Below are 14,840 nucleotides of genomic sequence, written 5' to 3' on the forward strand. Positions count from 1 at the left end.
CCATCGCTGCATGCGGATGGCTGCGAGCAACGGAATACCGGTGTGGGGACCAAAGATGGAGATGAGGGGTCTATGGTCCGTCAGCAGTGTGAACCGTCAGCTAAACAGAAACTGATTACATTTCTTAACACCAAACACGTTGGCTAGTGTTTCACGCTTCATCTATACATAATTGCTCAAGGCTTTATTTAAGGTCCGTGATGCGAAAGCTCCCATTCTGTGGGGATGGAGTTTCTGCAACGACCTTCAACTTTGATGCCACTTTGTGGAGCGCTGAACTGTCTGACGTGGCCCAGGTACTCAACAGAAGGCCGGAAAAACGTGAATTTGTCCTTCTGGACCCTCGGACCATACTCCTCCAGTCTCTGTAGTGTAGCGTCCAGGTTTCTCAGGTGCTCATGCTCATCTTTGCCTGGTGATGAATAGATCAAGGTAACATTGGACCCTGGTGAGCCCGCTCAGTATCTGGTCCTTAAGGCCAGAGCTGAGGTGATTCCAAAAGGAAGCCTCCGGTACCTGTACAGTCCTTTGTGAGTCACTATGGTCTCCAGTTCTTGTAAATCTTAATCCACATGCATCTGTAGACAGACCTTTCTGACTGAATTTCTGTCCTCCAGGTAAACCAGAAGAGAGATAATCAATGAGGGGTAGTGGTTATTTTTCAGCAGTCAAATCAAATTATATTGGTCACATACACATGGTTAGCAGACGTTAATGCGAATGTAGCGAAATGCTTGTGCTTCTAGTTCCAACCATGCAGTAATATCTAACAAGAAATCTAACAATTTCACAACAACTACCTTATACACACAAGTGTAAAGGAATGAATAAGAATATGTACATATAAAAATATGGATGAGCGATGGCTGAACGGCATAGGCAAGATTCTGTAGATGGTATAGAGTACAGTATATACATATGAGATGAGTAATGTAGGGAATGTAAACATTATATGAAGTGGCATTGTTTAAAGTGACTAGTGATACATTTATTACATCCAATGTTTTATTATTAAATGACTAGAGATTTGAATCAGTATGTTGGCAGCAGCCACTCAATGTTAGTGATGGCTGTTTAACAGTCTGATGGCCTTGAGATGGAAGCTGTTTTTCAGTCTCTCAGTCCCAGCTTTGATGCACCTGTACTTGATCTTTTTGGCCTTCCTGTGACATCGGGTGGTGTAGGTGTCCACGAGGGCAGGTAGTTTTCCCCCGGTGATGTGTTGTGCAGACCTCACTACCCTATGGAGAGCCTTACGGTTGTGGGCAGAGCAGTTGCCGTACCAGGCGGTGATACAGCCCGACAGGATGCTCTCGATTGTGCATCTGTGAAAGTTTTTGGTGACAAGACAAATTTCTTCAGCCTCCTGAGGTTGTAGAGGCACTGCTGCGGTTTCTTCACCACACTGTGTGGGTGGACCATTTCAGTTTGTCCATGATGTGTACGCCGGGGAACTTAAAACTTTCCACCTTCTCCACTACTGTCCTGTCGATGTGGATCTGCTGTTTCCTGAAGTCCACGATCATCTCCTTTGTTTTGTTGACGCTGAGTGTGAGGTTATTTTCCTGACACCACACTCCAAGGGCCCTCACCTCCTCCCTGTAGGCCGTCTCGTCATTGTTGGTAATTAAGCCTACCACTGTAGTGTCGTCTGCAAACTTGATGATTGAGTTGGAGGCGTGCATAGCCACGCAGTCATGGGTGAACAGGGAGTACAGGAGAGGGCTGAGAACGCACCCTTGTGGGGCCCCAGTGTTGAGGATCAGCGGGGTGGAGATGTTTCCTACCCTCACCACTTGGTGGGCGTCCCGTCAGAAAGTCCAGGACCCAGTTGCACAGGGCGGGGTCGAGACCCAGGGACTCGAGCTTAATGACGAGTTTGGAAGGTACTATGGTGTTAAATGCTGAGCTGTAGTCGATCAGCATTCTTACATTGGTATTCCTCTTATCCAGATGGGTTAGGGCAGTGTGCAGTGTGATTGCGTCGTGGTTGGACCTATTTGGGCGGTAAGCAAATTGGAGTGGGTCTAGGGTGTCGGTGATATGATCCTTGACTAGACTCTCAAAGCACTTCATGATGACGGAAGTGAGTGCTACGGGGCGATAGTTGTTTAGATCAGTTACCTTAGTCTTCTTGGGAACAGGAACAATGGTGGCCCTCTTGAAGCATGTGGGAACAGTAGACTGGGATAGAAATTGATTGAATATGTCCGTAAACACACCAGCCAGCTGGTCTGCGCATGCGGCTAGGGATGCCGTCTGGGCCGGCAGCCCTGCAAGGGTTAACACATTTAAATGTTTTACTCTCGTTGGCTGCGGTGAAGGAGAGCCCGCAGGTTTTGGTAGCGGGCTGTGTCGGTGGCACTGTATTGTCCTCAAAGCGAGCAAAGAAGCGGTTTAGTTTGTCTGAGAGCAAGACTTCAGGGTCTGCGACGGGGCTGGTTCTCTTTTTCAGTTCGTGATTGACTGTAGACCCTGCCACATACCTCTCGTGTCTGAGTCGTCGAATTGCGACTCTACTTTGTCTCTATACTGACGCTTAGCTTGTTTGATTGACTTGCGGAGGGAATAACTACACTGTTTGTATTCGGTCATGTCTCCGGTCGCCTGCCCTGATTAAAATCAGTGGTTCGCGCTTTCAGTTCTGCACGAATGCTGCCATCAATCCACAGTCTCTGGTTGGGGAAGGTTTTAATAGTCGCCGTGGGTACAACATCACCGACACACTTGCTAATAAACTCACTCACTATCCGGAAAATATCCCAGTCCACGTGATCGAAGCAATCTTGAAGCGTGGAATCAGATTGGTCGGACCAGCGTTGAACAGACCTGAGCACGGGCGTTTCCTGTTTTAGTTTCTGTCTATAGGATGGGAGCAACAAAATGGAGTCGTGGTCAAATTTGCTGAAGACGGGGTTAACGGTGACTTTGAAATCTCCACAGTGTCTGAGTGATCCATCTTTTATGACTGGAAAAACAGGTATAGCCCATTCACTAGATCCAATACTCTACTCTCGACTAGTCTTTTTAGCTAAGTTTCAACTTTTGGTTTTATGGTGTACGCGCTTTGAAGCATTTTGGCTTGCTGTCTGGTTACATGGTCAGTTTAACTTATGTCCTTCATAAGTTAAAGTTCTCCACCACACCCCGAGTTCCCTCACCATCTCCCTGTAGGCTGTCTTGTTGTTGTTGGTAATCAAGCCCATTACTGTTGTGTCGTCTGAAAATTTGATGATTGAGTTGAGGTGTGCGTGGCCACGCAGTCGTGGGTGAACAGGGAGTACAGGAGAGGGCTGAGAACGCACCCTTGTGGGGCCCCAGTGTTGAGGGTCAGCGAAGGTGTTGATTCTTACCTTTCTCACCTGGGGGCGGCCCGTCAAAATCCAGGACCCTATTTCACAGGCCGGGGTTGAGACCCAGGGCCTCCAGCTTGATGAGCTTGGAGGGTACTATGGTGTTGAATGCTGAGCTGTAGTCAATAAACAGCATTCTTACATAGGTATTCCTCTTGTCTAGATGGGATAGGGCAGTGTGATGGCGATTGCATCGTCTGTGGACCTATTGGGGTAGTATGCAAACTGAAGTGTCTAGGTTGGCCGGTAAGGTGGAGTTGATATGACCCTTGACTAGTCTCTCAAGGCACTTCATGATGATAGAAGTGAGTGCTACGGTGAGTGTAGTCATTTAGTTCAGTTATCTTTGCCTTCTTGGATACAGGAACAATGGTGGCCATCTTGAAGCATGTGGGGACAACAGACTGGGATAGGGAGTGATTGAATATGTCCGTAAACACACCAGCCAGCTGGTCTGTGTATGCTCTGAGGACGCGGCTAAGGATGCCGTCTGGGCCAGCAGCCTTGCGAGGGTTAACACGTTTAAATATTTTACTCACGTCAGCCACGGAATTAGCTTTATTCTGAATTGCTTCGCTGCGCATGTAACACACTAACCTATCACGTAGTGTCACTCAGTGCCCAAATTCACACTGTTCAGATAACTGTTTCAATATAGCCACAAACTGAGATTGACTCCCCTTTCTCTTGATTTCTCTTATGAAACCTGAATCTCTCTGCAATGATCAGTGGTTTGGGAGAGTAATGTCCTTTTAAAAAGGTAGACACAATTTCATCATATGATTTATCACCAGGTTTTTTTAGGCGTAAGTAGGCTGGCTGCGCAGTAGATTTAATGTTTTTCTTCCCATAATAGTCAAATGTTGGCACAATTACTTCTGCTTTAATTCCATTTGCCAACACAAAGTACTCAAAACTTTGTAAGAACTCCATTGTTCCACAGATTCATTAAATATTCCAATATATCCAACCAGTGCTGACATTTCAGTTTATTATTTTTCTTTCACACTTTTTAGACGTTCCCTTACTCCCAGACCCCTTTTTTTCCACTCAGTAACTCCACTTTCTCCCTCTCGAGGCTCTCGTTGCTGTGACATCGGAAGCTAGCTAGCGTCACTCGACTGGCTAGCTCCACATTTTCTTTGCATCTTTCTACAGCAAGAAAACTAATTAAACTTACTTTTTGCCAAAAATAATGAATGCAAATGTGAGAACATTTCTTCCTTGTCGCCAGTTTTGTTGTATAGCACACTGTATTACTTATATAGCTAACATAAGGACAGGTCACTACAGTAGAAACTATAGTGGGCATTGTTTAATGCATTTCATAGGACAAAACATTCCACACATTCCTAAGTACGTAAGCAGGGGAGCGTTACAGGTGCCCTAAAGGGACAAACTAGAATATCAATACACAACAATTGTTTTATGCTTTTACATGTAGGCTAACATGAAGATAAAAGCTGGAGCATGTGTCAAGGATATGGTACATGTCCGTCTTATTCTAATGCATACATGTGTGTGTATAATATACAGTGGGGCAAAAAAGTATTTCATCAATACTTATTTTCCACCATAATTTGCAAATAAAATTCATAAAAAATCCTACAATGTGATTTTCTGGATTTTTTTATTTTAATTTTGTCTGTCATAGTTGAAGTGTACCTAGGCCTGTAATTTATCATATCTCATATTTTTAAGTGGGAGAACTTGCACAATTAGTGGCTGACTAAATACTGTTTTGCCCCACTGTATATACATATACATACATACATACATATATGTATTTATATATGTGTGTGTGTGTGTGTGTGTGTGTGTGTGTGTGTGTGTGTGTGTGTGTGTGTGTGTGTGTGTGTGTGTGTGGGAGAGAGTAGACTTGTGTAGCTGGGTTGATGTGTAGGCGGGTTTGTAAGTGTATGTTGGCTGTTGTGTAAGCGGGTGTGTGTGGGTTGCATCCTTCCGTGGATGGATTTCTGAGTGTAAGAGCTGTTCTTGTGTAGGAGGATATGTGTGTTGCCTGCCCTTATGCAATCACATTTTTGTGAATGTGTGTGTGTGTGTGTGTGTGTGTGTGTGTGTACTCGCGAGCGCACAAACATGTGTGCCTGTGTGTATCCAGGCTTTTACCGAGTAGGTAGACTTGCTGGTGATCTCTAGCAGCTTGTGTTTGGCCCTCCTTTCAGAGTCCCTGGCTTCCTGCAAGTCCTGCTTCAGCTGGTCAGCCTCCATTGCCCTGAAAGGAGGCAGGGAGGGAGAGGGGGAGAGAGGGGGTCAGCAAGAGGCTGAAATAAATAAGACGATTTATATAGAGGCATTGCATGTACACTTTTTTTTAACCATGCAATTATCATTTCTTCATTACACACATTCTATTTACTCTGTATTTATGAGAGTAATGCAAGTAATCATAACCTGCAGTACCCGTGGGGCGGATGGGTTTAGGATCATGAAATACTGTGTGGGTGAAGGGCGGGTGGGTTGAATAAAGATAATCCATTTTTTTTAAATCCATAAATCATTCTTGTGCAATTTATATCTATAGGCTACATTGAGGTTCTTTCATTATTTTAAGGCTATCTGGCATTAGTGCTTAAGTCCATGCTTCAGGGCCTAACTTTACCTGCACCAAATAGCCTACACGCCAATCACTTTTGAGAACAGGCAGAAAGTTTAAGTCGATCCACTGAGACAAAAAGGACAACGTCAGAGTTTAATTTAATGAGAGAAAAGCTGTGAAATGGAGAGTTAAAAATAAAGAGAATGGAGAGAGAAAAGTTTGGGAAAATTTGGTGAAGTGGAAAAGGAGGATGATAGCAGTGTTGTGTAATTTGTGAGACGCTATACACATTTGACAGTCACAAGACGGGGACTTCAAAATAGGCCTATTTGTAATGACGACGCAGGGAGTAAGGAAGCAGATGGTGAGTTGAATAATAACGAACATAGATCGTTACATGAAAACAGAACTAATACTGCCTGATGACTGAGGTTGGTGAGGGCTATATGAATGGAGAGTAATCAGGGTGGTGATGAAGCCCAGGTGTACTTAACGATGGGGAGCAGGTGTGAGCAATGATTGCCAGGTATGCAATGTGGGTTGCCAGGACTAGTTGCCAGGACTAGTAGTAGACTGGCGACATCAAGCCCAGGAGGGAGCAGGGGTAGGCGTGACACCTATTACACGTCAAGGGAACAGTAGCGTACTGTTCAGACGGGTTAAATGGAAACTGAAATCTGGAAACCAACTGTAGGTCGATAAACTCCGTCTTTGTCGTGTAGAGTAGGCCAGAAGGCTAAACGGAAAAATAGAACCGCTATCAAATTAAAACGATTGCAGAGCCGCAAGGGTGTTTCTTTACATAGTGATTACATAAGAGAAAAACAGTACTGCCACCGAACATATACATTATGGGACAGCTTAAAAACAATGCTGACCCAACAACAGCTCAATCAAAATGGCCCTCCCTTTGAACTGAGGTTACTTTTGTAGGGGAAACTCCTCCCATCAGAACATACCAAACACTTTAATTAATTAAGCAATTACCAACATCCGAGCCTACATTTTTTTCACTCAGCTAAACATATGAACTATATACATTGCACCTTTGAAATCTGTTTATCATGATACAATATAACACATTTACAAAATCCCATCACTACTGACACGGTGTCTTCCAACACGCCCATTCCCATAAACGAGCCATTCGGGACAGGCACTACAAAGCCAACCCGATTGCCATAGCTCTGGTCCTTATCTCAGCATACCCGGAAGCTACAGAGACGGAGAGAGAGGAACAGAAACAAACAGCGTGCTCATCATAACATTGATAAGTACAATAAACATTGCTTAAATAAAACATGAACGCTTGTCTGTATATTGTTTATACTATAACAAACTGTTACTGGAGGTAAGAATAAAGTGTGTAATGTATGTACTAAGATAGAAGTTAACTTCGCTGTGTCGACCCACATTGCTAACGTACCTGATAACTGAGCAGGGAGGGGGCGATGAGTGTGTGTGTGTTAGTGTACCAAACGCTGCCTGCGGCCAGTGATGGACTTTTCTGTCACAGTCTTAATATTAACTCCTGCAGAATTAAGCATTTCTTGCAGTAAAATTATACACTATGTGAATATGAAATATGATTTATTATTTCGGCATTTTGCGAGAATGCGGAGTTAAGTACCGTCTGAAGAGGTGCCATCGTTAAAGCACAAAATATCTGTAGATATTTTTTTTTTACCTTTATTTAAACAGGCAAGTCAGTTAAGAACAAATTCTTATTTACAATGACGGCCTACCCCGGCCAAACCCTAACGACGCTGGGCCAATTGAAACAGAAACCTCCTTTTAACTCTCTGTTCCAGACGTTCTAGACGACCAATTGCTTTTAGCCGTACCCTTTTACTACTCCTCCTCTTTTCCTCTGGTGATGTAGAGGTGAATACAGGCCCTGCAGTGCCTAGCTCCACTCCTATTCCCCAGGCGCTCTCTTTTGATGACTTCTGTAACCGTAATAGCCTTGGTTTCATGCATGTTAACATTAGAAGCCTCCTCCCTAAGTGTGTTTTATTCACTGCTTTAGCACACTCTGCCAACCCAGATGTTCTAGCTGTGTCTGAATCCTGGCTTAGGAAGACCACCAAAAATTCTGAAATGTTCATCCCTAACTATAACATTTTCAGACAAGATAGAACTGCCAAAGGGGGCGGTGTTGCAATCTACTGCAAAGATAGCCTGCAGAGTTCTGTCCTACTATCCAGGTCTGTACCCAAACAATTTGAACTTCTACTTTTAAAAATTTCTAAAAACAAGTCTCTCACTGTTGCCGCCTGCTATAGACCACCCTCTGCCCCCAGCTGTGCTCTGGACACCATATGTGAACTGATTGCCCCCCATCTATCTTCAGAGCTCGTGCTGCTAGGCGACCTAAACTGGAACATGCTTAACACCCCAGCCATCCTACAATCTAAGCTTGATGCCCTCAATCTCACACAAATGATCAATGAACCTACCAGGTACCTCCCCAAAGCCGTAAACACGGGCACCCTCATATCATCCTAACCAACTTGCCATCTAAATACACCTCTGCTGTCTTCAACCAAGATCTCAGCAATCACTGCCTCATTGCCTGCATCCGTAATGGGTCAGCGGTCAAATGACCTCCACTCATCACTGTCAAACGCTCTCTGAAACACGTCAGCGAGCAGGCCTTTCTAATCGACCTGGCCGGGGTATCCTGGAAGGATATTGATCTCATCCCGTCAGTAGAGGATGCCTGGTTATTTTTATTTTTTAAATGCCTTCCTAACCATCTTAAATAAGCATGCCCCATTCAAGAAATGTAGAACCAGGAACAGATATAGCCCTTGGTTCACCCCAGACCTGACTGCCCTTAACCAACACAAAAACATCCTATGGCATTCTGCATTAGCATCGAACAGCCCCCGTGATATGCAGCTTTTCAGGGAAGCTAGAAACCAATATACACAGGCAATTAGAAAAGCCAAGGCTAGCTTTTTCAAGCAAAGGCTAGTTTCCTGCAACACTAACTCAAAAAAGTTCTGGGACACTGTAAAGTCCATGGAGAATAAGAACACCTCCTCCCAGCTGCCCACTGCACTGAAGATAGGAAACACTGTCACCACTGATAAATCCACTATAATTGAGAATTTCAACAAGCATTTTTCTACGGCTGGCCATGCTTTCCACCTGGCTACCCCTACCCTACCCTACCCCGGTCAACAGCACTGCACCCCCCACAGCAACTCGCCCAAGCCTTCCCCATTTCTCCTTCTCCCAAATCCCGTCAGCTCATGTTCTGAAAGAGCTGCAAAATCTGGACCCCTACAAATCAGCCGGGCTAGACAATCTGGACCCTTTCTTTCTAAAATGATCTGCTGAAATTGTTGCCACCCCTATTACTGTTCGACCTTTCGTGTCGTCTGAGATTCCCAAAGATTGGAAAGCAGCTGCGGTCAACCCCCTCTTCAAAGGGGGACACACTCTTGACCCAAACTGCTTCAGACCTATATCTATCCTACCCTGCCTTTCTAAGGTCTTCGAAAGCCAAGTCAACAAACAGATTACCGACCATTTCGAATCTCACCATACCCTCTCTGCTATGCAATCTGGTTTCAGAGCTGGTCATGGGTGCACCTCAGCCACGCTCAAGGTCCTAAATGATATCTTAACCGCCATCGATAAGAAACATTACTGTGCAGCCGTATTCATTGATCTGGCCGAGGCTTTTGACTCTGTCAATCACCACATCCTCATCGGCAGACTCGACAGCCCTGGTTTCTCAAATGATTGCCTCGCCTTGTTCACCAACCACTTCTCTGATAGAGTTCAGTATGTCAAATCGGAGGGTCTGTTGTCCGGACCTCTGGCAGTCTCTATGGGGGTGCCACAGGGTTAAATTCTTGGACCGACTCTCTTCTCTGTATACATCAATGATGTCGCTCTTGCTGCTGGTGAGTCTCTGATCCACCTCTACGCAGACGACACCATTCTGTATACTTCGGGCCCTTCTTTGGACACTGTGTTAACAACCCTCCAGGCAAGCTTGAATGCCATACAACTCTCCTTCCGTAGCCTCCAATTGCTCTTAAATACAAGTAAAAACTAAATGCATGCTCTTCAACCGATCGCTGCCCGCACCTGCCCGCCTGTCCAACATCACTACTCTGGACGGCTCTGACTTAGAATACGTGGACAACTACAAATACCTAGGTGTCTGGTTAGACTGTAAACTCTCCTTCCAGACCCACATCAAACATCTCCAATCCAAAGTTAAATCTAGAATTGGCTTCCTATTTCGCAACAAAGCATCCTTCACTCATGCTGCCAAACAAACCCTTGTAAAACTGACCATCCTACCAATCCTTGACTTCGGTGACGTCATTTACAAAATAGCCTCCAATACCCTACTCAACAAATTGGATGCAGTCTATCACAGTGCCATCCGTTTTGTCACCGAAGCCACATATACTACCCACCATTGCGACCTGTACGCTCTCATTGGCTGGCGCTCGCTTCATACTCGTCGCCAAACCCAATGGCTCCATGTCATCTACAAGACCTGCTAGGTAAAGTCCCCCCTTATCTCAGCTCGCTGGTCACCATAGCATCACCCACCAGTAGCACGCGCTCCAGCGGGTATATCTCTCTGGTCACCCCCAAAACCAATTCTTTCTTTGGCCGCCTCACCTTCCAGTTCTCTGCTGCCAATGGCTGGAACAAACTACAAAAATCTCTCAAACTGGAAACACTTATCTCCCTCACTAGCTTTAAGCACCAGCTGTCAGAGCAGCTCACAGATTACTGCACCTGTACACAGCCCATCTATCATTTAGCCCACACAACTACCTCTTTCCCTACTGTATTTATTTTATTTTATTTATTTATTTATTTATTTAGCTCCTTTGCACCCCATTATTTTTATTTCTACTTTGCACATTCTTCCATTGCAAATCTACCATTCCAGTGTTTTACTTGCTATATTGTATTTACTTTGCCACCATGGCCTTTTTTTGCCTTTACCTCCCTTATCTCACCTCATTTGCTCACATCGTATATAGACTTGTTTCTACTGTATTATTGACTGTATGTTTGTTTTACTCCATGTGTTGTTGTATGTGTCGAACTGCTTTGCTTTATCTTGGCCAGGTCGCAATTGTAAATGAGAACTTGTTCTCAACTTGCCTACCTGGTTAAATAAAGGTGAAATAAAATAAAAATTGTGCGCTGCCCTATGGGACTCCCAATCACGGCCGGTTGTGATACAGCCTAGAATCGAACAAGGGTCTGTAATGACGCCTCTAGCACAGATGCAGTGCCTTAGACCATTACGCCACTCGAGAGCCGCAAATATGCATCCAAACTGAACTGAAATCTAATCAGAAACGTGTTACGTTGTTTTCACAGCTTTCTATTTACTTATAACCGGTCCAACTGATGGCATTTGGACATTTTGCACAGAAAATCTTTACCATATTTTTTGTTGTTGGGTTATTGCATTTTCTCCCCGGTCCCTAAATGTCTTTGCGCTGCAAAAGGAGAGCTGACATCTAGTTGACATTTGATCATTTATTACCTTCCGGTGAGCAACGGTTTATTTAGTCTTCTAGGGCAACATACACTGAGTGTACAAAACATTAAGAATGATTTCTTAATATTGAGTTGCACTCCCCTTATTCCCTAAGAATAGCCTCAATTTGTCAGGGTATGGACTCTACAAAGTCTCAAAAGAATTCCATAGGAATGCTGGCCCATGTTGACTCCAATGCTTCCCACACGTTGGCTAGATGTTCTTTGGGTGGTGGACCATTCTTGATACACATGGGAAGCTGTTGTGTGAATACCCGTCAGCGTTGCGGTTCTTCACACAAACCGCTGCGCCTGGCACCTACTACCATAGCCCGTTCAAAGTCACTTAAATCTTTTGTCTTGCCCACTCACACTCTGAATGGCACATCATCCATTTCTCAATTGTCTCAAAGCTTAAAAATCCATCTACACTGTTTGAAGTGGATTTAACAAGTGAAATCAATAAGAGACCATAGCTTTCACCTGGTCAGTCTCATGGAAAGAGCAGAGGTTCTTAATGTTTTGTAGACTAGGTGTACAATGACAGAAGAGAAGCTGCATTTATCTAATTATAGACAAGTTAACTAACAGTCTACCAAAATGATAAGCAGGAACATATCTAAATTAGGCAACACTTTAAAACAACTTCATCACATACAGCAGTCAGGAGGTTACGGATGGGTTATTAGCAATTGTGGGAGGGTGTGAACAAACATCTGGCCCACGCACCAATAGCGTGCATGTGTCCAGGGGCGGAACTTAAATGGGTGCGCCGCACCTATGGCAGCCAATGCAAAGGGCCCCCCAAAAAACATGTCATATCGCTTTTTAAAAAATGGTCACAAGAATAGAGGGTATTACAACAAAAAAAGCAATACTCTGTAAATCAGGTAGCGATTGCCCATACTGAATAAGATTTTACACAGGAGGGGGCCCTGGCTATGCCTTGCACCCATGAGAGTGAAAGCCCTGCTCGTATCACAACAAAACACTCAAATTTAAACTTAATCTAACTTCACAACAAAAGTCTGGCTAAACGTTAAACTGTTTTACCATTGAGCACCACATTGAAAGCATGTGTTCAACTTTGTTTTTCTTTTCATTTTTTGGGGATCCAATTAGATGACCAATAATCGGTCGGGACGATATTTATGGCCGTATTAGCCTATGGCCGTATTAGCCTATCGGCCCTTGAGTATTGGCGCAGCTGATCTCCCCTTTATAGTGCCAGCGCACTTGCCTCGTGTGAAACTCCTGCAGAGCTCCTCCGGAGCAACTCATTGCTAGTTAGCCTGTCCTCGAGGAACCTCTGGGCTGCTTGCCCAGCTACCCACTCATGATGAATATAAATGTAGCACACTTTAATAATGCCCCATAGAATGTAGAAAGTATTAATTAATTTACTGTTAGGCAGTGTTGTACTCGAGTCTAGTCTCGAGACCACATATTGAGTGTGTCGGATACATTTGTACTCGATCTTGACTCAGTCTCGGACAGTGAGTAAAAATCTCAATCAGCTTCCATTTAATCAGCGCATAAAACCACTTACCAGGCCAAATATATACTCTCCTTTCTTGAAACATTATCTTCACAGCCTTTATATCTATTATACACGTTCGCAGTGGCGAACCTACAGGCCTTCATGTACTCGATTCTGAAGACAGCAACTAATACCAGCGCACTCATGTAGGAGTGCTTTTTATAAAACGCAAAGGGCCAGTGGTGTAGTTGAGGCCATACTCAGGTATAAACCGTATGTACCCACTTTTTTTTTTTTCATTGGTTTTGTTTTGAATGAAAATCAGAAAAATCTATATATATATTTTTTTTAAGTTAAAACATTTAAATCCTTCGCTGGGCGGGCAGTTTGAGAACTTTTTGTTCATTTGAGTATACCCACTTCTCCAGGCACCACTACATATGGGCGATGGAAAGATAGCAGTCACACACAACATTATGATAAAGGACAAGCAGTCCATAAACTCTGACATAATAAGCCAGTCGCTCCCAATTGTAATACAAAAACAACCATTACAAAAAACATTTCTGAAATACGAACACAGAACTACTTATACATTTTGAACTCTTATGGTGATTTTACTAAATTGCAAGCACACTCTTGAATTGGATGCATTTTTCTGGTCACGGACCCCTTGTCCCCCTCCGGTCTTCACTCAGACTTGATTTGCTCTGGTCTTGAATCAGTCTTTAGGTGATCTCGAACACAACACTGCTGTTAGGCAAAACAATGTCCATACAGGCTGCAGCACTTCACAAAGCAACATACCGGTAGCTTGCTTGCTAACTAGCTAGGTTAACAAAATTCAGCATTCATAAAGCTAACTTTGATTGTTATGACGCTAACATCAGTTCACTACCCTAAAACTGAAAGCTAATAATGCTAAATATACTAATTTCAAAGCTGATTATCCACAACTTTCCCTTGCTGAGCCAAGGGATTAACAAGTGGTGTCTTTTCTCTTTCACAGAAGTGACTTAGTTTTCCTCTAAAGTGTTGATCAGTAGGCCTAACATAGTCCCAAATTAAAAGGAACACCGATTATTTGTAATTTGTCATCTGTAGCCCCATAGACTGAAATAAGCCAAAACGACCTCAATAACTCACTGCATGCACACAGTCCTATTGAATATGAATTCACCTGTATTGTGAGTAGGCCTATGCCACCTTGATTTACCCAGTTTATCATGAGATTTACCAATATGTTGTTACATTGTAAAAAAAAAGAAAGTCAAAATGGGTTGTATTATTGATTTATTAATGCAACCAAAATTGGTTGTATTATTGATTTGTTAATGCATACATGTCTGTCTCTGGAAAAATTTACCATCAAAATGTTTAAAAAAATGTTTAATTATATTTATTATCATCATAAAATATCTGCCATTTGCCCCCTTGTCCCCAAAAATCAGTACCTGCCCTTAAAACCTGTTGTGACTAGGGGGCAGTATTTTCATGTTTGGAAAAATAACGTACCCAAAGTAAACGGGATATTTTGTCAGGACAAGATGCTAGAATATGCATATAATTGACAGCTTAGGATAGAAAACACTCTAAAGTTTCCAAAACTGTAAAAATATTGTCTGTGAGAATAACAGAACTGATATTACAGGCGAAAGTCTGAGAAAAATCCAATCCGGAAGTGCCTCCTGTTTTGAAAGCTCTGCGTTCCAATGCGTCCCTATTGAGCAGTGAATGGGCTATCAACCAGATGACTTTTTCTACGTATTCCCCAAGGTGTCTACAGCATTGTGACGTAGTTTACGCATTTATGTTGAAGAAAACCAGTAAGCGGCTACATTGTGTAAGTGGTCACCTGATGGCTCTCAGAGTGATTCTTGCGTAAAATACAGAGGTAGCCATTTTTCCAATC

The 14,840-nt window shown here is 43.5% G+C and overlaps 1 protein-coding gene across 1 annotated transcript in view; it reads right to left on the reverse strand.

The window, feature by feature from the left end:
- Positions 1–14,840, reverse strand: part of nf2a (NF2, moesin-ezrin-radixin like (MERLIN) tumor suppressor a) — a 59,720-nt gene that overhangs the window by 17,678 nt on the left and 27,202 nt on the right. The window contains exon 13 of the mRNA XM_020475527.2: positions 5,484–5,589. Coding sequence (XP_020331116.1) covers positions 5,484–5,589 — 106 coding nt within the window. The remainder of the gene's footprint in view (positions 1–5,483; positions 5,590–14,840) is intronic.

The sequence above is a fragment of the Oncorhynchus kisutch genome, linkage group LG3 (genome assembly GCF_002021735.2).
Source record: "Oncorhynchus kisutch isolate 150728-3 linkage group LG3, Okis_V2, whole genome shotgun sequence".
Lineage (NCBI taxonomy): Eukaryota > Metazoa > Chordata > Actinopteri > Salmoniformes > Salmonidae > Oncorhynchus > Oncorhynchus kisutch.